At 38.1% G+C, this 26,226-nt stretch overlaps 1 protein-coding gene across 1 annotated transcript in view; it reads right to left on the bottom strand.

The window, feature by feature from the left end:
• Positions 1–26,226, bottom strand: part of STK32A (serine/threonine kinase 32A) — a gene marked incomplete at its 5' end in the record, with an annotated part of 66,974 nt that overhangs the window by 26,340 nt on the left and 14,408 nt on the right. Inside the window, 3 exons of the mRNA XM_081316985.1 lie at positions 6,893–7,066; positions 17,161–17,312; positions 20,155–20,210. Of these exons, the coding sequence (XP_081173111.1) occupies positions 6,893–7,066; positions 17,161–17,312; positions 20,155–20,210 (382 nt within the window). The remainder of the gene's footprint in view (positions 1–6,892; positions 7,067–17,160; positions 17,313–20,154; positions 20,211–26,226) is intronic.

Consider the following 26,226-nt stretch of genomic DNA (forward strand, 5'->3'; position numbering starts at 1 on the left):
AACCTGAGTTTTTCTATTTATTACTTTTAACAATCAACATCCAAGTATTCTACAGGTAGAATTGGGGCAAATAAACTGTTCTAGAGTGAGAATTCTGGGAGGATGCTCACTAGCCTTCTTGTGATAGTTTTAATCCCACTAAATTTATAACTAGGGGGAAAAAGAAAATTGTGACTTATCACATAGTTGCGACTTGTCCAAAAAATACACAATGCACTCTAGCAGTTCTCAGTTCTTCTGCATCTATTTCCCACCGATTATTCTGGCATCAAACCTGGAATCCACCATAAAAAGAACAAAAACTCTATTTTTTCCAATGTTTGCTGGCATTTTGTCACCTTGTTTATCACATAAAGTAAGTTTTAAGAACTTAAATAAAGTTTCAACAAGCTTCCCTAGGGCTCTTTTGAGTCTCCCTAATGGCATAGGCAGGGACGTGGTGGCTCAGTGGGTTAGGATGCTGAGGATCAGAAGGTCGGCAATTTGGCGGGTCGAATCCCAAGTGCTGTGTAACAGAGTAAGCGCCTGTTACTCGTCCCAGCTTCTGCCAACCTAGCAGTTTGAAAGCACGTAAAAATGCAAGAATAAAAATAAGGACCACTACGGTGGGAAGGGAACAGCGTTCCGTGCTCCTTTGGTGTCCAGTAATGGAGGCCACATGACCACGGAGACGTCCTCGGACAAGCGCTGGCTCTTCGGCTTTGAAACGGAGATGAGCACCAGCCCCTAGAGTCGGAAACGACTAGCACACATGTGCGGGGAAACCTTTACCTTTACCTAATGGTATAGGCACTGCCAGTTAAGAATTATTTTACTAGCAGATGGAAAATATTATGGAAATTATAATGGAATTCAGTAAACTTTAACATATACTATATCCAAGTTTTGAAATTTATGCAGGACATGTGTTTCCTGCACAAAACTATCAAAGAATCACATAACTGTAGAATTAACAGAATAACAGACCTTGGAGGTCTTCTAGTCCAACCCCCTGCTCAGGCAGGAAACCCTATACCATTTCAGACAAATGATTGTCCAATCTCTTCTTAAAAACTTGGAGGCAGGTTGTTTCACTAATTAATTGTTCTAACTGTCAGGAAATTTCTCCTTAGTGCTAGGTTGCTTCCTTCCTTGATTAGTTTCCATCCATTGCTTCTTCTCCTGCCTTCAGGTGCTTTGGAGAATAGCTTGACTCCCTCTTCTTAGTGGCAGCCCCTGAGAACACTGCCATTGTGTCACCCCTCGTCCTTCTCTTCATTAAACTAGACATACCTAATTCCAGCAACCATTCTTTGTATGTTTTAACTTAAAGTCCCCTAATAATCTTTGTTGGAATTGGAAATGGAAATAGCAACAAGGATAATCTAGTTCAAACTTCTGCAATGTCCAGGAAGACCAATTAAACCAGGTTTCTACACAATCTTAGCTACTAAAAAGGGGGGTAAAAACTCTCCTGGGATGAGAACCCATAGTTTCCATTGGTAGACTGTTCCACTCGTACAAACTTTATGGTCAGGAATCTTATCCTTGAGTTTAAATGGAATCTAGATACATGGGTTTATATGGCCCTGGAAAATAGATCTTCATCATTCCCCTTATAGTTAGCCTTTATGCATCTGAATGTAGTAATCATCTACAGATATAAGGGGGAAATTATGCCTTCAAATGACATTTAGCACAATGGAAATTATCATTTGCAATGGAGCAGGTGTCCTCCAATAACAGATTTACTGCAATAACAAGTGCATGATCAAAAGGCCATAAAGTTAAACAACAGGTTGCCTGAATACACACTAAGCTGCAAGGAAGCACTTGTACATGCACACATAGCCCACAGGGAAAACATATCTCCTGAGACAAGGGGGGGGGGGAAGGCCACTGGAGGGAGGGAGGAAAAGAGGAAATAAAAAGAAATTACTTACATCCTTCTTGGAAGTCACCCTGAACAATTGAGCCTTTAGACATTTAAACTTTACCTTTGGCAAAATTGCTGTAAATGTTTAATTTCTCAACCACCTATTCCATGAAAAAATAAAATAGAACATCACAATAGCAACAAATGTGGAGGAAAAAAAGCCCCAGTCATTTGCTGTCACCAATCACGGGAGACATGTACAACTTTAAGAGGCAATTTGGTGGTCTAATTTGCAAAGCTATTAGCAGATAAGCAAAGAATAAGTAAAGTATATCCAGCACTTGCAGCTGATCCATCTGAAAAGAAAATATTGTTATACAAATATTTAAAATTATTTTATATTATTTTCAAAGGTAGTTTTAAATATTTGTTTAACAATATTTCAGGTGGGTCAACTATAAGTGTGGCTATACTTATACCTAAACAAGCACACCTAAATAATATAGGTTGCAACGTACAAACTGTGCATTAGGTTTATAAAATTTAAAATGTTTCCTTCCTCAAGGCATTCAATAACATCTTGATGTTAATGTAACTAGATTCTAACCAAATCAAAAGTCTATTTTATGAATTTTAGTATTTTAGAGCATTTTAGTAACATCCTATCTTCATAAAGAATACATTTCAGAAATCATATTTAACGCTGTTAAATGTTGAAAGGTTTAATTTACTTTCATCGATGTTAATAGTTTCTACTTCCTATTGTAGAACTACCACTGAACTTGGCTATTATCTGTATTCTATAAAGCAATAAAACAACTAATTAACCACTTCCTCACAAAAAAACAGGGGGAAAAAGGAAAAAACTACCTAAAAGAAAAAAAAACAACCAACAAAAGTAGAAGCATTTTATCAGGTCTGGCAAAGATCACATCCAGAGCATACTGAAAGCTGCCTCACCACATCAAGAAGCATGACTGTTTTCACCGCTGTGGTAAAAACATTAGCAAACATGTGTGATGTGACAAGGCTGCAGTGCTGCTAAAGGATACCAAGACTGGTGTGTTGCCTTCAAAGCATGGTGGGTCTACAGAGCACTCACACTAACACAACGGCAGCACTCACTGGGACTGCCTTCTCTGTTCTTCCTAGCGCAGCTCTGAGAGAAAATATTCCCTTGGAAATGTTTTGCAGTGCCAAAAAACATTTAAAAAGACTGATCCCACAATAAATGGGGGAAAGAAGGTGGCTGCTCTTGTGTTACACCTGTTTCGAGCCCTGATTGTCCAGCAGTCTGATCTTTGTGCTATCTTTACCCCAAACTACCTTCCGGGCTTATATTTTCAACCCTGTTCCCTCTTTTCCTAGTAATCTTTGGTGCACCTTAGAAACTGAACCTAGAATGAAATAACATTCAATCACATTGTGTTACATTTGGACTATTTCACAACATCCCCCTAATCAACTGAGTTTCTTTCATTATTCAGACCAAAGAACAAGTCAGAAGAATTTTAAATTTGACCAGCACATTATAATATTTCAGTGGATTCTGAAAAGCAAAACCCTGCAGTCATTGTAAGGAAATGAAGAGTTTAGTGGTACTGGGAATAAAGTGTTCATGTGTGCATGTGAGAAAGAGAAAAGGCCTGGATTACACAGTAACAGGGCTTTTTTTCTCATAGAACACTCAGAATGGAGTTCTGGCACCTTTTTTGGATGGAACCTTGTAGAGTAGGCAAGGTGGGTTGTATGACATGTGTGAGTTCCGGCACCTTTTTCTTTTACAAAAAAAGCACTGCACAGTAATAACAAGCATGTACTGAACAGAGAATCCAGTACCTTTCCTAATTATACAACTATTTTGCTCCAATTTATAGCAAAACAGTTGTGCAATCAGTCACATGCATTTGACAGAATTTCATTTCGTTAGAATCCAGTCTTATTTTAGCCTACGGAGTCTTTCTTTGCAAAGCAGTATTTATTCTTAAATTGATCTAACAGTTGCTACAGTGTTAAAATGACATAAACCATCATGCAATGTATTTGCAGGCAACTTTCATGTTTAAGAAATACAGTACTTTGCTTATGATAGTCAGCCAGAATATGGGTATCAAATTCTGATTCCCATCAGTCAGGAAAAATCTAAAAATCTTAAACACGGCATTAAATGAAGTATTTATACCTTCGTTATACAGCTAGGCTTGTGAAAGAATTCAGTTTTAGGAATCAGTAAGAAAGGTTGTCAAACGTTACTTTTGTCAGTTATCAACACAATGAAATAATGATCTCAAAGCATCTGATTATTTAGCTCTATACTCAAATGGTCCACTAACTCCTTATGAAAAAAGACAACATATGTCTGGCACCAAATTCTTTGAATGTAACACACCTCTTGCTAATAACAGTGAAGTAAACAGTAAAGTAACAGTAAAATAAACAGTGCAGTATAAAACAGGCAAGCAAGAAACTGAATTATTTATTTATCAAGCTTGTTTATATTTTAAATGAAACCATCAGTCTTTTGGCCAGTTTCCAAAGTCAAACCTTGTGCTAAAGAACTGGAATCTTTCTGTCTCGCCAAGTGTAATTTATCCTCATTTATTATTTGTTCGCTGTGTGAACAGGTGCACAGCAGAAAAAGTTAATCTTATACCTTCATTACCAGCCTACTTGGCTTTGAAGCACCTCTGACTCTGAAGGTGCAACACAAGCAACTGGATTTGTCCAGGTAGGACAGTTAAATACAGCAGAATGGAACTCATCTTTGTTGTTTTTAAAATGTGTACCTACAGACAAAGCTCCTGAGAAACATACAAACTGCAGCAAGACAATTCTAACTCTGCCCGGAAGTCTGACAGACATTTCAGTATGGAAACTACAAAGACATCACTTCAAGTGCTTTTTAGGTTACATTTCAAAAATGTAACCTAATTTAAACCTGTCTGTTCAACCTGATTACTTGCTAACTTCTTTGAGTAAATATGATTGTCAACCTTGCAACTGACTTGGCCAAAGCCATTTTCTTCATTTCCTGTGGCCACAAGATGGGTGTGTGTGTGTGGAATGGGACTTTTTCTATTAGACTAAACATTTTTCTGTCCCGTAGGAACCAAGGTCATTTCTCTTTCCTCAGCTGGGGAGGATACTTCTAATGTTAGAAAGCCCACCTGGGTGTGATATTGGAGAACATAGTTGATTGCATAGCCAGTTGGGGTGGGACTGTAACTTTGTATTACTGTTATTTTTGGGAGAGGATTTTAGTCTTGGTTTCACTTTTGACTATGCCAATGCTTTGTATCCAGTAAACATGTTCTCAGAGGAAATCTCAAGTCTCCAAGTTCTGTTTTACTTGGCCTCACCTATCGGAACCATGACAATGATATTTTGAAAGATAATGCATGAAACATTTCATCTTTTTTAAATAATAACTACAATCTTTTTTATTTTTGTTGTGCAAGTCCTGCCCGATAAAGAAAACTTTTATCTAAAAATAAATAATTCACGTAAGCCCTCCAAAAATTCTAACAATTGCATCTGTTTAGAAAGTTTTTCAAAATTTGGTCTTCAGGCATTGAGGATTATATCTTCATTCTTCCATCCTTTGTGGGAGGATAGAAATGGTGATTGAACACATCTGGAGGACAGCAACTTGAAGAATGTTGTACAAATGCAAAGCATGGAGATTTAACTTGGATTTAGTATCACTCTATGCATTCTACTTCTAGAGTATACCAAACATCATGACAATATTGATCAGCAATTTATTATTCTATTCAAAGGCATATATTTCTGTACTATATGTAAGAAACAAACTGAGCGATAAAGGGTAAAGCAAAGAGAACAATGATGATGAAGTCATCCAAATAGACAATTTTTCCGAATTGAGTTTTGGAAGCTTTTTAAAATATTGTATTTTGTGTGTGTGTGTGTGTGTGTGTGTGTGAGAGAGAGAGAGAGAGAGAGAGAGAGAGAGAGAGAGAGAGAGAGAGAGAGAGAGAGAGAGAGAGAGAGAGAGAGAGAGAGAGAGAGAGAGAGAGAGAGAGAGAGAATGGCTTTAAATATGACTGGTCCTCTTTTGACATTTATTCATTTCCTTTAGAAACATACAAGTGCTTGATTGCCTTAAATCAAGTGATATACATAGCTATAGAGGAAAGGAGGAAATGTGTAAAATGAGCATAATATTCATTCATCTCAACCACATATTCTCCAATTTTTATATAAATATATACAAATATATACACACATGCACACACACACACACACCCCAGCCAAGTTAGCAGATAAACACATGCATGAGTGTATGCATTCTTAGAATATGTATTAGTTAGTCTGTCAAAAGCCTTTTCTAAAAAGTATACTTTTTTCTAAAAAGTATATTGCCTAATAAGGACATAACTATTCATTTGTTTTACCAAATACTTGAACATTACGAAGTATTATTTTGGAATTCATCTATTTTTATGGATCATATTAAAACAGCCAGTTTGGTTTAGTAGTTAAGGTGCTGGACTAGGCATGGGGGAACCTGAATTCTAGTCCTGTCTTGGGCATTGAAGCCATCTGGGAGATTTTGTGCCAGTCTCTCTCTCTTGATCATAGGAAGACCCTGGCAAACCACTTGGGAACATGTTCCCAAGAAAACTGCATAGAGAGTCTGTTTTTTATAAGATGGTAAATATTCATGAATTAGAAATACTTTATATGATTATCTACCATCAGTTGCAGGACAGGTAGTTTATATAAGACTTGTGTATGTATTGCAGAATGAGATAGTCAGTTATAAAAGAAGGTATAAAAGAAAATATTTGTATTAATATATTCAGTTTGTAAAATACTGGATATTTATTTTAAAATATATTGTTGGTTCAAATCTGTTTGTTTCAGAGAATACAGTCACAAATGTTACCTAGAAGAGAGATATATAGGCTTGCATCTTACTATTGAAATTCAATCTATCTCACTTTCAGTGGCCCAGCAAGCTATTGTTTGATACTCATTGAAAACTTTAATGTAACTCTCCAGCCCATAACTCACCTATGGATGATGTTCCTGCTTTGGAGATAATCCAGTGCCAGGGCAAGCTCACAGATGAATAGTTTCACAGTCTCTTCTTCAAAACGGACATTTTGCTGCAGGTGGTAACGTAAATCTCCTCCAAGAAGCAGATCTACCACCATAAACATGTCTTCTTCATCCTGGAATGAGTACCTGGAAAAGGATACACAATACATAAGAGAAATACTTAAAGGGGCCTATTGGCTAGAATGTTGGATTGCCAGGATTCTGCTTCAGGACAACACTTTGTGGATGAAAGCATAGCATAATAAACCATTAAAAAGGAACAGTTTCAAAGCAAAAAAACAAAAACAAAAAAACAACCAGTCAGAAATCTGTAATCTAAAATAGCGTTACCTCACACTGTATTGTTATGACTCATCTGGCTCTTAATCTTTGCTGAAATAATACTTTTATAAAAAAAAAGATGCCCTGATTAATTATATGGCATTTCTTGTTTTGAAGGCTACCATGATGAATTGCTGTTGGAATTGTTGTTGCCTTATTTGATAACTCTCCAAGTTGTGTGATAACATGAAAAATATAGTGCAAACATATGAGTATATATTACTGTTTTGCATATTTCCAAGATAAGCCTCACTAGACAGAAAAATTGTAGAACTGAAATCTTGCTATAAATTCACTCCTGCTGCTAATTTCTCATACTACCTTTCATACATTTTCCCAAAGTTTCCTCTCAAGATCTACTTTACATCTTTTTTTAAAAAAAACCCAGCAAATTACATGTAGTCAAAATAAAAAAATCAATACATTTCAGTCTTGGAACAGTCACTGTTTTTGAACACAGAGAGGAAAGTTAGCTGCTGCCAAGCCAAGAGATTCCCTAAGGAGCCACATAATTAAATACAAGGTAACCACATCATCTCTAAGTCAATGGATGAAGCAGGATTTATGAGAATGAGAAGCAAAGCAAAAGACTATACTAGATTTGGCATGCTATCTGAAAATTCTGAGTATGCTCATCCAACACATCTTGTTAGCACAAAATGGTGAAGAACTGCTCTAAAAATCACCTCTTCAGAATCAGAAAGATCACATAAACTAGCCTAGTGTATTGGTCTTATATTGCTCCCTCAGGACAGGTCAGTAATCCAAAATTCCTCAAAATTTTCAAACCACCCCCCCAGAAATGATAAAAGAGTTTATGTACCTCCTCCCATGAATAAAACTGATCAGTTCATTGAAGTTAGGGTTGGACTAGAAATAGATATGATAAATAGTTTTAATAATTATAGTATGTTTCTCAAATTTTGCAGGACCACAGTCACCTGGTGCATATTTCTGGAGGCAAAATGACAATCCTGTCAAAACGTAATCTTCTTTTCTAGGCAAGCCTATAGCCAGATTATGTAGACAAAGCAAGCAGCATTCCCAAAGCTGGGAATAAATCTTAAAATTGCTTTTAATTTGTAACTTGAATAGAATAGAGCTGGAAGCGACCTTGGAGGTCTTCTAGTCCAGCCCCCTGCTCAAGCAGGAGAACCTATACTATCTCAGACAGGTGATTGTTTAGACTCTTCTTAAAAATCTGAAGTGATGGAGTGCCCACCATTTCTGGAGGCAAGCTGTTCCACTGGTTGATTGTCCTCACTGTCAGGAAGTTTCTCCTTAATACCAGGTTGCTTCTCTCTTTGATCAGTTTCCAACCATTGTTTCTCACCCTTCCCTCTGGTGCTCTGGTGCCTTTACAAATCTATATCGTGTTTTAACAAAACTCATAACCTCCCCTCTTACAGATCCCCACAGAGTCATGATCCACAATTTGAGAAACCATAATGTAACTCAACAATAAAAAAAAACATTTACCAGATTCCGTGCTGGCCATTTCCAGTCCTGGAACTTTTTTTAAAGCCTAAAATCCTGTAAAACATGGACCAATTTTAACCTAGACTGAAATAAGCTAATCACTCTGATATGTTTTATGTTACTGTTATATATATTGTCAGTTTTCTACAAATACACACTTGCTAGTAGAAAATTTGTATATGATGTTGATAATTGTTGAAGGAAAAGTCTTCATCAATGTTGTAGATTCCAGCCACTGCTGCCCATGGACTACATGACAAGATCAGTTCTGGGGGATCAAGTTAATTCATTCTCATTGCAAATCACAGCAGTTTTTTTTTTTTGCATCCTTAGAAGTAGATCAACCATTGGCTGGACTAAAAGAAAAGACGCTTCCAATAGCAAAACAGTAATCATGCATAGTTGAAGTATATATTTACATTTAAAAATAATATTTGCAACTTAATGAACTTCTAGATTCATAAATACTTGCGCATCATGCCAAAAGAAACACCAAAGTATTTCCTTACTATATGGGCAGTGAGCATAGGACTGCAGTGTGTGAACCTTTTCAAACCACAGTTCAGTGTATTTGTTTTGCAAATAAATATGGTTCTACTGTAGAAAACAGACTGTAAAAGTAAAAACAAAGAAATGTATTTGCTTGTTTAAACTATTTGCTTACAAGAAGAGTGTTGTTACAAATACTGTCTCAAAAAGTATCAGGGATTTTTTTTTGTTCTGCTGTGTCAGGATTAAACAACTGGATTAACTATTTGGGGGGTAATGCTACAATGTTTGAGTACAAATAGTGCAGCATTATTACAACCCTTGGAATTGGTATCACAGTAAATTGATAGTGTGTTTTTAATATCCTGTTCAACAGAGAAGGATACAAGAAATCAATCTAGTACTCAGTGGAGTTGTTACATGGTCATAATGTTCTCTACGGGGATCTCCATCAACCTAGATGTTTTAGGTTGCTTGTCTTTTAAAACAGGAAAGAGAGAAAGAGAAAACAGTTCCTTAAAGTGCAGCCTGCTAACTCCAAAATAATTCTTTCCATTACATGCAGGACTGAAAGACTGCTGAGCAACAAATGTTCTAAGGTCAGAAAATCAGATACTTTACTAGTGCATAATCACAGTAGATGGTTTCTCCCTAGGTTGTCTCCTTGTATTCATCAATATCACACAGATAAAAACAACTTCCTGAATCTCTATTTATTTGTTTGTTTGTTTGTTTAATAAATGTATCTGCCACCCATCTCACTCTTTGGCATATTTATGTGTCTTTAATTCTGGAAAATAGAGAGATTCTTACAGCTCTTTTGAACTTTATGACCAGTTTATGTAGATAGCCAACAGTTGTGCAAGTTGTCAGCATACTACCAGTATTACCTAAGAGAGAAAAATATCTGTTTTCTTGTAAATATAATCCATGTGATCTTTTAAGTAGCCTTGGAAGATTTAACGACAGCAGCAGCAACAACAACATGGATACAACTGTCAGGAAAACAAGAGAACCAAAGGAGAGAGAGTTGCAAAAAAATAAACTACAAAGAAAACAACAGTAAATAGGGCTACTGCTGATCACTACTGACAAAAGAGAATATTTGTAGCTCAGGGATGACCTGAGGGGGTCTTTGGTGCTCTCTGAGCTTGGTTGTTTTGTTGCAGACATTTCATTACCCAAACTAGGTAACATCATCAGTGCTGATGTTGATGACATTATCTGCACTGATGATGTTACTTAGTTTGGGTAATGAAATGTCCTCAAGAAAACAACAAGCTCAGCTGATCACTATGTATGGAGAGTTGTAAATAACAAATCAAGTCTCCTTTTGGTCCAGCTTCTTTTCTGGAATTCATGTGGCTCTTAACAATAATAGAAAAGTACATTGCCTTCTTCTGGGATGATGATGATATTTGTTATTTCCTACTGTAGCTTACGGTCCAAAGATTTCCTGGAGGTCTTCTACCCAAACACTAATCAGGCATGATCCTGGACTAGATGTTCATATTGGCTGAAAGATAAACCACCAATTCAGTTACATTGATGATGCTTGGTAACCAAGCGGCAACCAGCAGTAGCTACATTCTCTGAGTCATTATTCCATCTTCAGAACAGATCCAGGAAATGTTTTCATTAGAAAACAGATTAACTCAAGGAGATGATTTGTGGAAATGTGCACTACAAGGTGACATCACTGCTGTTGTGTTCAATTTCTTTCAACTTAGAGTCTGAATCCTTCCAGAAACTGAAGAAAACCTAGAATTCTAAAACATGGTTGAAAAATTCAGATCATAGTACTAAGGGAAAAGCATTCTTTAAAGGCATTTATTTCAACCAATGCTCTAAACAAAAAAAAATCTAGTACTGGGACTCATTCTATTACATTACTTTTTTAATATTGCAAACTACTTAATTATGTTTATATGAACGATAATAACAAATAAGAGCAATAGTAATACAAGCCGTGATTCAATTCTGTAAAATTGCTCTGAATTCAGTCCAGCATTCAAAGACAGTAGAAAACCTCAACTTTTTTTTTAATGGTTGTGCCATTCAGAACTGCTTGTTTGGGAATCTCCCTTCCTAAAGAAGAGAAATATGTAGCTCAGGGAGGAACTCTGGGAGCTCTCTGATTGGGATTGTTTGCTTGCAGATGTTTCATGACTCAACTAGTTAACATCATTAGTGTGAGAGTGTGTGACCTTTACTTCCTATTTCTATACAGTGGCATGTCCTGCCAGGGAATTAATACCAGACACACAATCAAGTAGAAAACAATATCCTAATTAAGGAACTACCAAGGAGAAAGCCATATCCTCACCAATACTGGTAGGGCAAGCCACTGTATATAATATACACTTGACGCATGAGACACCACCACTTCTGTGTGAAGGGTCAGAAAAAGGGGGAGTGTAACAGTGCTCATCTATTCAGGGATGCAATTGGCAAGTCTATACAGAGGAATGGAAATCCAGACTGATCAGTACCAGCTGTGTGTGGGGAGAGACTAAACACCACCACCCCTCCATAAGGTTCCACCTAACTGCAATCCTCCTGGAATAATTTCTTTTGATAACCCAACCTTGCAGGTTTTGTATATTGCTTTAAGCTGAGCATCTTTTGTAACTGGCTCTCACTGTGAAGGTTTCTTAGAAATCTCAACCCTTGCTTGACAATGAACACTGCCTTGCTCAATGAAAACAGTGTTTGCAACCCACAGGAACCCAATTCCTTTTGAATTCAAAATGCATTTACAACAGTGCCACAGTCTGATAGATTTACAGCCTTGACCTGCTAGTTAAGTAACTTCAGCCCAAGGGGCCAGGCAATAAATTCTCACCAAGGCAGACATAGAAGCATTGACCTAGGAAGATCCATGATTCAATATTTTTCACATCTATGACAAAAGGAAATCCAGTTTGAATGAAGGTTTAATTCTGCAACCTCTGCTTAAAGAGGCTGGCCTGGCCATAATGACAGACAATCCCTGTTTAAATTCTAACACAAGTGAGTTACAAGCTGGGCTTCTCTCCAAAGAATGCTTGTGTTTTAAGGTGATCTGTGCAGGTATGCCCAAAGTATCAATTCAACATCCATGTCTTTGGGGATGCTTGCTCAGGGAAATTATTTTACCTTCTTTTTGGTGTTGACTGCCAAAAACATATTATTTATAATCAATGGCCATAGCTCAGAGAAGCAGGGATGACAGGTGTTATTTATTGCTCCAGCTAAAGAGCATCATAAGATGCCCTCATTTATCATGTTGTCTGTTTTCTTCACTGAGCATTCAGTGAGCACTTGTGGACAGGGTCTCTCTAGCGACAGGCTACTGCTTTCTGCTTTATATAGACTAGATGGGCTAAACAGGGAAAAATGCGCACTAAGAAAATTAACACCAGAAGAGACAAATTGTTGAAACCTTTTACATGCCAAGAAGGCTCATGAAAAGGAACAGAGGCACCTGGGGACAAAGCTAAATGGAATGATAGCACCACTTACCATGTGCCAATTTTTTTCTCAAGTGGGGCATATGGGAAATTCAGCAGCAGAAAAATTGATAGGGGAGAGCTGCCATAGGGCTCTCCCATCTCAATTTTCTATATGAAGAAAAACTGCTGAGGGGAAACAGGTTTGAAGGTGGAGGGTGGGGGGAGGGATCAGAGGTAGGGGAGAAGTTTAAATTAACCACATCCATGCTTTACACACGAATTAGGCAGCAACCCAGATTTGACACACTGTTTGGTTGCTGGATTTAGCGATTCGGCAGTTTGCATGTGTTTCGGACTCTTTGAAGTCACAGGCTCCAGTTTTGGTTTAGGTTATCTATTCCCTATGACAGGGGTAGGCAACCTTGGCTCTTTTATGAGTCGTGGACTTCAACTCCCAGAATTCCTGAGCCAGCATGGCTCAGCATGGAAACTCTCCCTTTCTCCTCAGCATGGCTGGCTCAGGAATTCTGGGAGTTGAAGTCCATGAATCATAAAAGAGCCGAGGTTGCCTACCCCTGCCCTATGATAACTAGAAACAAACTCAGTTGGATGTAATTAGTAAATACAGGTTTGCCTTTAAAAATGTGAACAACAATTATAGACATTAACTTCCTTCCCCTTCTGACTTTAATCCCCACTTTGGATGAATCTTCTAGAGATGCTGTTCGCCTCGGAAGAACATTCTCCCTTTGGAAAAAAAAGCAAATGGAAGATAAGGGAATTGGATTCTAAATCAGGATAGTTAAATTTCCATCATTCTTCTTTGCCTGTGTTACAATTCAGATTAAAAACAAAAAAATGGAAGGCATTCCTGAAATCGTCTAAGACTTGACTGGCATGTTGTAGGAAATGGCTCTAAGCTGGAGTCTTTGACCAAAAATATAAAAGTACCTAGCTGTCATTCTTACTTATTTAGGGCATTCCAATGCTATCTTCAGAACAGCTTTGGAAGAGCATAACTGAGGATAAAACTCCAGTTTACTCCTGAGTAGGTGTCCATAGGGTTGCTAGATTCAAGGAGCATTTGGCTGTCCATAGTGCAAAACAGCAGCTAGGATCCCTTTCTATTTCCAAAGCCCAGCCTCCCCAGATTCCAAAGGATCACACTCCCAACTACAACAATTTTTTTGGGATAGTAGCATTCAAAGTTAAATGTCTTGTGGCAAAAGCAGAACCAAGCAAGTCTGCTGTGATTGCTGATTATTGCTTTTGTAATTACAGCATAGTGATTTCTTTTCAGTAGCTATAAGGATGATCAATCGGAGCAAGCTTTTTGTCCATTCCAGGAAGTAGGATGATTGGATTCATCTGGACTTTAATGTTTTGAGAATTTAATTTAATTTAATTTAATAATTTGATTTCTATACCGCCCTTCTCCCAAAGGACTCAGGGCGGTGAACAGGGCAATACACAATAAAAATATTATACAAAAATTAAAAAGCCATTAAACATTATGCCCTTAAAATTAATACATATTACAATTAAAACTATTTATAAAAACCCAACCCCATCCCGTCAGACCAGGCCAGCTTGTTCGAAAAAGAAAGTTTTGAGATCGCGCCGGAAGGAGCGAAGGTCGGGGGCCGTCCGGAGCTCAACCGGTACGCTGTTCCAAAGGTCTGGCGCGCCCACAGAGAACGCTCTCCCCCTGGGGGTCACCAATTGGCATTCTTTGATCGGCGGCACCCTGAGGAGGCCCTCTCTGTGGGAGCGCACTGGACGGAGGGAAGTTGACGCCGGCCGCAGGTGTTGCCGTAGGTAATCCGGTCTACAGGGTGGCTGTGATCCTTTTCTCACTGCCAGTTTAGAAAGGGACTGCCCTGTGCAGAACACAGGAAATTTATTTTTAATCCTCCTGCAGAGACTACCACAACTTAAACAAAAAGTCATCTGAACAAAAGGCCAAAAGCTTTTGCATGGCTGCAGTCAAAGAAAGCCTGACAATTCCTTTTGGACATGGCTTCAACATCGTTTCATAACAGCAATATTCTGTCATGCCTTTTGAATGTGCTCACCCAAAACACTTGCACAAAAACTGAGCAAAGTTTGAGACATTGCTAAGCCACTAATCCAGATATCTATCAAAATTTCTGTCCCTCCATCCCTGACCACAATAAGGAGAGCAATTGGCAGAAGTCTTTTCCCACCGGTTGGTGGTGTTGGGAAGGCAAATGAAACCAGAGGAAACCACCAATCACTTTTCCTTAATTTAACCCACATTAAAGCTATAAAGGCAACACCGTCCCTGCTTCACTATTTAGGCAAAATAGGGCAAAGTATCTTGGCTACTTCATGCTCAAGGATCAGAAGAACCATTTTAATGTGAGCACACGGAAATGCTTTGTATCACATTCATATTTAAGAAATCACAGGTTTCCATTATGGACCAGAAGAAAATATTATGCCTGGCAAGACTGAGAAAAGTAGAAGAAAGAGAAAACATTATATAAGATGGATAGACAGGATTTATGAAATGAAGGAATGCCCTTAGAAGGGCTACAAGTTATTACTGAAGCCACGTTAACTCACCAGGATTCAAACCAAACTCAGTGACACCTAATTATGCTTTCCATCGCATTTCATTGTAAAGTATTATTGTTCTTGCTCTTTTTATTGTTGTCATACAGCATATTAGTTAACTAGCCAGATTATTAGAACTGTTAAGGTTACCCAACTCCCCAAAGACTCTGGGCAGCTTACAGTATATGACGGTCCACACTAAACAGCATTTCCAATACTGGGAAAAAATGTTGCATTCAACAAGACAAGCTATGTGTAAATGTATTAAAACAAATCAAGCGTGATTTTTGATCTAATGTACACTATGTGGCAACAAAGATTTTGTCTCTCTTAATGCCAATGTAGTAATTGGTTTTCCAGATGCAGCCACTTCATGGGTTTGTTGGAGCTGAAGTTCAATAAAAGAGGTTTTGATGTATGAGAGAGAGGTATTCAGTTGTGGAATATTTTGGGGTAGATCCACATAGTTTCTATCCTGAGCTGAAAATGCAAAAGAAGGTCGAGCACAGGGTGAAAAGTGTGATTGAAATTAAAGAGGGCCAAACGAATGCCAACAGTTACAGTCTTAGAATTAACAATGAAGATACTGAAGTAGTAGTAATAATAATAATAATAATAATAATAATAATAATAATAATAATAATAATAATAATAATAATAATAATAATAATGATGATGATGATGATGATGATGATGTAGACAGTCTCTCTCTTTTAGAGTCAACTATCAATAGTACAGAAGCAGTAGTCAAGAAACACATTGCCAACTGGCACTTATTAGAGCAGCAATGAAAACTTTGGAAAAGATATCCACATGGCAGGATTTGTCTGTATTTGCAAAGATCAGAATTGTGCAGACAGTGGTTTTCCCCGTGACATTCTGTAGAAGTGACTTTGAAGCTTCTGAAACAAGGATGTTAGGTCCAATAACAAAAGGTGGACAGTTTGCCAGAGAAGGAAAGAAGTCCAAGATAGATTAACATCATGACTGATTTCCTGCAACATTCGATAGAGAGATATTTTTTTCTTCTCTCAATTTTAAATTTTAAAGAATTCACAAGATCCAATACTTGAAATGCCTTTAAAATTGTTTTTTTTTTAATTTCAATTTTAAATATTTCTACGTCACTTTGGAATCTGGAGTCCTCACCAAGTGACACAAAATGCCAAATATTATCACCCTTGCATAGAATATCCAGTATTAATCATAAATATATTTAAAGGTATTGGTAATAATCAGGATAATCATTATCCCTATTATATTATTAATAAGTTCAATATCATCATAACTCACTGCGATCATATATTAGTTCATCAAAATCACTCAATCAGTACTGAAGCTTGCTTAGACTAACACATCAGCATAGAAAACCAACAAGCTGAACTAAGATTCTAATTAAGCCTTCTGCTGAAATATGTGAATTTTTGCTAATTTCAATATTGGACCATTTCTGTGCCTAATCAAGGTCTTCTTTTACAACATTAATCTGTCCAAAAAGATCCCCTGCCAGATCCAGCACCATTGAAGAAAACATTACAATTCCTTCTTTTGAACAACAATAACAACAACAAATCAAACATACAGCACTTTTCAGCCTGAGGTTAGCAATAACTTAATAATAGAAGGAGATGAAAGCGGGGTGGGGGGCCTCTATTATGAAGGTCCTGCTTAAAATATTAAACTACAGGTAGCTTTGGAATGAATCTCTTGTTGCTCTCAAGAGTCCGCTCAGAAAACTGGGTTATTTGAACAAAAAAAGGGAAACCAATAAATACTGAAAAACAGCAGGGATGAATAATAGTCATGTAGTTAGAAAAAAACAAACAAAACTAGGCTTTACAGAGGAGCCAAGGCAACATAATCTCGGACAAATAAAGGAAGCTGCAGTACTCTGATTGGTGGATGCTCATAACTTACCACAAGTTGACAAGGAAAGGATGTTCCAGTCCCTGCATGATCTGTAACTCTTTGAAGACGTTCCGCACTTCATTCCGTTCCACACATTTTTGTTTATTCATGTACTTCATTGCATACATTTTCTTGGTATCTTTCTTCTGAACAATGCATACCTAAAGGAATAAGGCAAAGTATCACGTTCCATAAAGTGGAATGTGTAGAACGAATATAGTTAACAGAAATGCAGGTTCTTCCGTAATCTGTCCTCGGCAAAAGTTAACATTTCAGTGCTGCAATTTCGCTTCCCTAGTGTTTACTCTTAGGTGTAAGAAGTATGATTGCCTCTGAAGACCATCTGCGGGGAAATTAGTAGATTTCTTATGCAGTTGGTTGGCCATGGTGAGAACAGAAGGCTGGATTCGATGGGCCAGGGGTCCAATCCAGCAGGGCATTGCTGATTTATTATTTATTTATTTATTTTATTAATCAAATTGTAGACCCATCCATCTCACCAAAAGTGAGTCTGGACGATACACAACAATAAAACACACACACACACACACACACACACACACACACACAAATATAAAAGTGACATATATAACATGTCTATGTTAAGAAATAAATAGTATAAAAAAGGAAATATACAAGCCCCCTAAAAAATAGTATAAAAATAGTCACTTCAACAATGGAGCCGTCTAAGCACACCTCCAGTTCCCTGGGAGCCTCAGGAATGGTAAGACAACCAGGTCTTAAGGGCCTTTTGGAATGTCAAAAGGGATGGGTCTAATCTCATTTTGGGGAAATTATGTTTTCCTACATTAATATTTCCACCAAGACTGCTAAATTGCCAATACTGAAGCTCATACTTTGCATGGGAAATATGATGCATAGGAATAAGGTGTAAGCAGAAGTCTATGGAACTTTCACAACGTACTTACAGCCAAGTAGTGGGAGGTGGGAAAAGATTTGGATGAGGAATGTATAATTTATATAAGTTTGAAATCTAAGAGAGAATTTTTACAAAATGTTTTATAGATGGTATTTAGATTTTAAAAAGCTAAGCATGTATCTGAATTATTAGCCTAAATGTTGGAGGTGCGCTGATAAAGACGTAATATATTTTCATATTTTCATATATGGTAGACTTGCAAAAAGGTTAAGGCTTTTTGGATAAAAATCTGATGGAATATACTAAGTTGATGTTGAATTTAATTACGGCAGTAAGACTTTTGATAGGATAGTACTGGAAAGAGGAACTGCCGACCATAGAAGAGTGGATTTTAAAGGTTTCCGACTTGGTCGAAATGGTGAAGATTTCGGCCTATTTGAAAGATTACTCGCAGGAACGCTATATTATGGAAGGGAGAAAATGGCTTGAGTTTACTCAGAATAAGTATAGGGTAAAGAAGTTTTATATTTGAATAAGTCTTCTTTCTTTATTTTTTTTTCTATATTAGTTTTTTTTATACATATTTATATATATTTAATATTACTAAGGTTTGTTTTATCCTATATAAGCTAGAGAGTGATAGATTTTAGAGTTTATGGTTGTTAGTATATGGTTGTTTATGATTGTTTTTTTATATATATATACCTTGTACTTAGCTCTGGGAAGTCGGGGGGGGGGAGGGGGGGAGGGGGGAGAGGAAGGGGGGGAGGGAGAAGGGGGGGAGGGGGGATTTTTTAAGGGAAAAATTGTATGTTATGTTAAAACTTTTTAATAAAGGAATAAGGTGAAAATATTCCATTGTTTAAAAGATGTCCTTCTAATTAGTAATCTGATCCCCAGTTGAATTAACCCAGAGGTAGTCAGAGCCTTTATTTCTTAGGTTTCACCATTGTCCAACCACTTGTCTCTGAAACAGCATACAGTACTTTTAGCATTTGGGGCAAGATCATTTTTCACGTGTCAATTCTGACATGAAATGGAGAGCAAAGGAAAATATAAGACTATAGACCGCCTCTCCTCAACTACATCTACCCAGCCCACCAGAAGGTAGGGCATATTGCGAGCGCCTACTATCAAGGAAGTATATCTGGTGGGACCTAGAAAAATGGTCTTCTCTGTGGTGGCTCTCTTCCTTTGGAACATCATTCCCCCACAGGTACGACTGGTTCCACCTTGTTGCTTTTTGGCAAGACCTTGAAGACATTTTGTCAAGGATCCCATTTAGAGCCCATCAAATGTTTGTCTGATTCTCTTGTTACTGCCACACAGAGGGTTGGGGGGGGGGAGGAGGTTAAGTTGAGAATTTTTAATTGTGATTTTTAATGTTTTGACTATATAAATTTGTTAAAATAAATAAATGCATGCCACTCAATGTCCCCCCCCACCCCAAGTTGTGGTCTAGTGAAACTATAGAATAGGGCTGGACAATGTTTTGTTAGATGTAGCAACAATCCTTAGCTCCATGGCTTGCAGGCTAGAATAAGGTTTCCTTTTTCCATGGAGGCGATTAAACAGCTGAATTTCTGATGCCTTCGGCAACAGACACATTGACATTCACCCTCTTTCTTTGTTTTGCAGCCTGAGACTACGTAGGAGATATGATAAGGGATCCATTCTGTGAAGGAATCCACAGGAGGTCACATTACTGACTTAGATGTGTCCTGCAGATAGTGTCGGATACTTTCACTCAGAACAATAAAACCCAAGAGATTCATGAATGTTCACATCTGATATGATGGCTAAAAACAGACTTAAGGTGGACATTTTTTTTTCATATAAATCCTCTACAAAAACAACATGATGGGAATTGGAAGAGCAAAATGCAGCATGTCTGAATTTGCTCTACTAGAAGGTTTGCATTTACTACAAATACATATACACATAGACATACATACATTCAGAAGCCTGGGAAGATTTTATGTATACAAGGAGCAGAGCTCCAGTTGTTGGTTCTTTAGAAAATAATATTTAGCATGCAGCTCTGGACAATATTTTATGCTTATTTGGTAAGAAGGAACTATTTCTTAGGTAGTTAACAAAGTATATGGTTTGCAAAAACATACCTTTCCAAAGCTGCCTTTTCCAATGGCTCTGAGAATTTCAAAATGATCGAAGGTAACTATAAAAAAGGACAAAATATAAATAATAAATGAAAGCTCAGAATTTAACATTAAAATCAACAACTTCCAAATGATTATTTCAAAGTTCCACCTATGGGTCATCATTGCTAAAACTTAACTATTTGCTCCTATAATGTGTCTGAAACAATATCATTACCCTGTTATTTCATCATGATAGCTGTATCATGAATAAGTGCTCACTTAATCTGCTCTCATTAATATTTAAATTATGGCCATATTAACTATAAAAACTTTTCTTATGTTTAACCTTTTCCACCCACCTCAAAAAAGGAGGAGATATTAAACAGATGTATTTTATTTTTTATTTTCTCTGAAACCAGGCTTGATCAGGTGAAACGATGCAAACCATGGAGTGATGCAAACTTTGAAAGGCTAGCAGTAAATGGTCAGTTACAACAAGTCCTGGGCTGCAGCAATCTCTTTGACCAATAAATGTCAGCAAATGGTTAAATGTTTTCTGTATCTTTTGGCTGCTCTCTAGTAATGATACCTCCGTTTTTGGAAGCAAGATGTGGTAGATCTAGTGGGAAAATAGTCATTGTCTTTACTACTTATTATTTTGAACTGAAGCTTTGAACAAAACATAGCACCTGGGATTTCATCAGTGCTCTATTTGTCAGGAGTAAGCAGTTCAGAAGAAACATTTACTAGCAAATACAATTCAGGAGCCAGTTTGTGATAGTGGTTTTAAGGCACTAGGCTGGAAATGGAGAGGTCATGAGTTCTAGTCCCAACTTAGGCCTAAAGCCAGCTGGGTGACCTTGGGCTAGTCACTCACATTCAGTTGTAATAAACAAGCTATGGCAAACCATTCCTGAAATTTTGCCAAGAAAACTGCAGGGACTAGTCTAGGAGTCAGTACTAACTTGAAGGCACCAAAAGAAAAAGAGGAAGAAGAAGGAACAGCTCAGGAGATATGTTTGGGGGTTTTTTTGGTTTTGTTTTGGAAATGGACTGAGCCTTTAAACCTGGATCCACAAGAAACCTGTGTGTCTTAGGTGAAGACCTGCTACTTCATGATAGTCAGAGTTGTACCTCAACTTCCTGAACCCACAGCCTTTCTGAGTTATTCAAGCATGCTTAATTGTCATTCTTTCAAAGATTCCTCCTGAGGAGACATGTATTTCTGTATTCCAAGTGTTTTTCATGCCCTGGAAGAATTTACCACAATGGCATCAGGTACAATTTCTTAAATCACCAACTTTGAATTCTGCTCATACTATTCCAGGCCTTTTGAGGAGAGGAAAATCAGGCAGTAATACAGAAAGAAGGGAGGGAGGGAGGGAGGGAGGGAGGGAGGGAGGGAGGGAGGAAGGAAGGAAGGAAGGAAGGAAGGAAGGAAGGAAGGAAGGAAGGAAGGAAGGAAGGAAGGATGGATCATGAGAGCAGCCCATTCCTCATACTGTTGTTGTTGTTAGCTGCGAAGTCATGTCCGACCCATCGTGACCCTATGGACAACGTTCCTCCAGGCCTTCCTGTCCTCTACCATCTTCTGGAGTCCATTTAAGCTCAAGCCTACTGCTTCAGTGACTCCATCCAGCCACTCATTCTCTGTTGTCCCCTTCTTCTCTTGCCCTCAATCTTTCCCAGCATTAGGCTCTTCCCCAGTGAGTTCTTCCTTCTCATCAGGTGGCCAAAGTATTTGAGTTTTAGCTTCAGGATCTGGCCTTCTAAAGAGCAGTCAGGGTTGATCTCCTCTAAGACTGACCGGTTTGATCACCTTGCAGACCAAGGGACTCACAGGAGTCTTCTCCAGCACCATAGCTCAAAGGCCTCAATTCTTTGGTGCCCAGCCTTTCTTATGGTCCAACTTTCACTGCCATACATTGCAACTGGGAAGACCATAGCCTTGACTATACACACTTTTGTTGACAGGGTGATGTGCTGTCTAGATTTGTCATGGCTTTCCTCCCGAGGAGCAAGCATCTTTTAATTTCTTGGCTACAGTCCCCATCTGCAGTGATCTTGGAGCCCAGGAAAATAAAATCTGTCACTACCTCCATTTCTTCCCCATCTATTTGCCAGGAATTGAGAGGGCTGGATGCCATGATCTTGGTTTTCTTAATGTTAGTTTCAAACCAACCTTTGCACTCTCCTTCTTCACCCGCAACAAGAGGCTCTTTAGTTCTTCTTCACTTTCTGCCATTAGAGTGGTATCATCTGCATATCTTAGGTTGTTGATATTTCTCCCGGCAATCTTAATTCCAACTTTTGATTCCTCTAGCCCTGCCTTTCTCATGAAGTGCTCTGCATATGTGTTAAATAGGCAGGGCGACAGTATATAGCCTTGCCGGACTCCTTTCCCAATTTTGAACCAATCAGTGGTTCCGTGTCCAGTTCTCACTGTTGCTTCTTGACCCGCATATAGGTTTCTCAAGAGACAAATAAGATGGTCTGGTACTCCCATCTCTTTAAGAACTTGCCACAGTTTGGTGTGATCGACACAATCAAAGGCTTTAGCATTGTCAATGAAGCAGAAGTAGATATTTTTCTGGAACTCCCTAGCTTTCTCCATGATCCAGCGTATGTTGGCAATTTGATCTCTAGTTCCTCTGCCTCTTCAAAATCCTGCCTGTACTTCTGGTAGTTCTCGATCCACATACTGCTGGAGTCTAGCTTGTAGGATTTTAAGCATAACTTTACTAGCATGAGAAATGAGTGCAATGGTGCGATAGTTTGAACATTCTTTGGCACTGCCTTTCTTTGGAATTGGAATGTAAACTGATCTTTTCCAATCCTGTGGCCACTGTTGAGTTTTCCAAATTTGCTGGCAAATTGAGTGTAGCACTTTTGCTGCATCGTCTTTTAAGATTTTCAAAATCCTCATACTGGGCATATGCTAAACAGCACTTAAATTTCATTAGCAGGCTGATTAAAAAGACTAAATTCAACATATTGTCCTTAATTAACATGACCTCAGAACTGTCAGGCATTGCCCAAGTGACAGCCTGAAATTGTAGCACTTTACATCACATCCATTCCACCAATTAAGAAGCTGGGCAAACCATGCATCAAACCTGCTTTTTGCCTAGGATAGCAACAGGAAAAATTGTGAAGAGGTCTGTAAACAGCTCCCAAAAAGGCAAGTAAACTATGGATTAAAGTAACATTGAATGTGGCATAATGCCAATTGTACAATGCAGTTTAAAGTCTTTATCAGATCATAAACAAAATGACTGCCCAGGAATTGTACAAAGTCAATTACAATTTGTACAGAGCTGTCTTCCCAGAATTGTGAACTGCCATGCTGGCTGACTATTCTGGGAACTGTAGTCACACCACAGAGATACTGTGGTATAATGAAACTTGGGTGGATAAAACCACCTGAGGATTGGGTAAAAGTGGGAAATAGGTTTTGAGAAGCAAGTTGCAAGTCATAAGAGAATGCTAATGCAAAGACATTTGTGCCTCACAAACATTCCACACAACAAACAAAAGTCTACCTAACAATATGGAGAGGGGAAAAAACCCTCAGTTTCTTTCTCTGTGGTCTTAATAACCTGGAATATGGCTCAATGCCTCAGACACGGCCAATAGCCAGGACTCTGGCACAGAGAAGAAGGCAGATCTTTCCACTTCAAGGAATCCGAAGCTATGAATCAAAGAAACCCAAGTTCTGAAGAACAGCATGTCAGAATAGCTATCCTTTGAAATACTGGTCCTTAAACTATATACCTTGCTTCCTCCCTCCACCACCACATCCTTGGAACACACATAATATGGGAAATTGATTGGGAAATGGCAAAGTACTATCAGAGGTTACTTCAGAGAAGTTGGCTGCTTGGACTTAGCCAAGGTCCTATAATTCCTGCCCACTCTGATTCTCCACTCCCCACCTGGGCTAGGATAGATAACTAATTGTTAAGGCCCCCTGATTTAAACAAAATTAAATTGTTTCCTTTCCACAAAAGATGTAGAGTCAACCACCACCAGTTATAGTTTCCATTTCACAACGGGAACAGTGGGATAAATTTTTTTTCCTAATCTCTGTGTTGACCTAATCATTATAAATTTCAATTTCTGTATTGCATCAAAAGGAGCAACATTTGCAATACAAACAAGTAACCCTACCCTTGAGGGCTATCAAAATCAGAAAAGCATTTTACTTAGAAAGAGCAGAACTAAGACTCCACATTTGCTAACAAAAAATTAAATACAGTCTTAGAAATATTTGCTGTCATGCTATAAACACAAAAAGAGTCATGTGTATAGGATATTCATAATACCTTCTTCCAACTATTTTTAAAAATTCCCAGTCTATAACTCTGACATTTACTGGTAATATCCCATTGAAGTACTAACCACAACTGCGCCTGTTTAGCTTTTTCAAGTTATAGCCAAGAAATTTGAGGATTGAATAATTTGCTCAGTGAAATAATATCTAGGCTGTATCACTGCAGCTAATTTTAATTTAAAACTTTTAAAAAATGAAAAAAAGTGTTTTAAAAAAATCTCTACATATTAAGAACAAATGTTCCAATTTTTCTTCATTTGAACTTTTCTATTTGAAGGAATCTTTTTTCTATGAAAAAATGTTCTGCTGCAATATAACATAGTATAGTTCAAATTTTTCATTGTAAACAGTTTCAGTGTATCTAGACAAAGAACGGTGTTAATTATGCATTAATAATTGGAACAAGTTTCATTATACCACAGTATCTCAGATAAAACCAAGTACAAAGTATTCATCTTCATATTATATTAACAATTCTAACAAATTCCATCAAGAAAAGATATTGCATAAACCTGGGTGAAAGAGAACCCCTCTTAATCCAGGCAGATTAGGGTACAGAACTAGTATGTTCCAGCAAACAACTTTTGTTTTTAAACTTTCCATAATCTGCAGCTGTGCCTTCTCTGAGTAGATACTGTGGAAAAATAATGCCATCATTGTTTTCTTACCTGTACACAAAATCTCTAGAGAAAACTGTTTAAAGGAAAACAATTGTCATTTTCAAGAGTTGTAGCACTATATATTCCGGAATATGTTCTAGATAAATACTATACACTGAGCTTGAGAAAAGGTTTGTGTAGGAAGGAAGACACAGTGCCCTAATTCTCTTTGGTAAATAGTAATGTTCTTCTACATTAGGCGTGTGTCTGTGTCTGTGTGTCTGTGTGTGTAGCATTCTACCACACTAGACAGAACCTGAAGTGCAGACTGTGCAGAAGTCCTCAGAGACAGTCCAATAGATAGGGGCAGGTTGTAAGATGCAAGCAGGAACAGCGTACGTTGTCTGGCACAAAATCAAGTAGCTGGCACAGTGTGTGTGTACAAGAATATTTGCACAGCTGTATGGGTTAGACTCTCCCAAGTCCAAAGAGGAGATTCCACAGAAGGTCATAGAGGAGGCATGTCAAACTCGGGATGTCACGTGATATCATGTGACGTATCATGACTTTTTCCCCATTGCCAGCAGGGGTTTTGGCATGATGCATCCGGCCCATGGGCCAGCAGTTTGACATGCCTGTCATAGAGAATAAAAGGGCTAAGATCCTGTAGGATTTCCACATCATCACTGACAGGCAGGTCGTGGGCAATCAACCAGACATTGAGATAGTAGACATGGACCAGAAGATAGATTGTAATAGATGTAGCAGTACCAAGTGATAGCAACATCAGAAAGAAGTATGAAAAAAAGTAGAAGTACCAGGACTCTAGTATCAGGAGGAACTAGAGAGGATGTGGAAATAAAGGCTAAAGTGGTCCCAGTGACAGTAGGAGCACTCAGAGCTAGGACTCCTAAGCTGGGAGAGTGGCTCCAATAGATCCCATCAGAGCAATCCATCCAGAAGAGTACAGTGGCAGGAACAGCTAAGCTACTGTGCTCAAACTCCCAGACTTCTGGTACAGGATCTGAGATTGAGGAAGACATCAACCACTCATTTCAAATTTTGAAATCCAGGTATATCTAGACCAGGGGTAGGCAACCTTGGCTGTTTTATGACTCATGGACTTCAACTCCCAGAATTCCTGAGCTCAGGAATTCTGGG

This window comes from Vipera berus (assembly GCF_964194415.1).
Source record: "Vipera berus genome assembly, chromosome: 2".
Lineage (NCBI taxonomy): Eukaryota > Metazoa > Chordata > Lepidosauria > Squamata > Viperidae > Vipera > Vipera berus.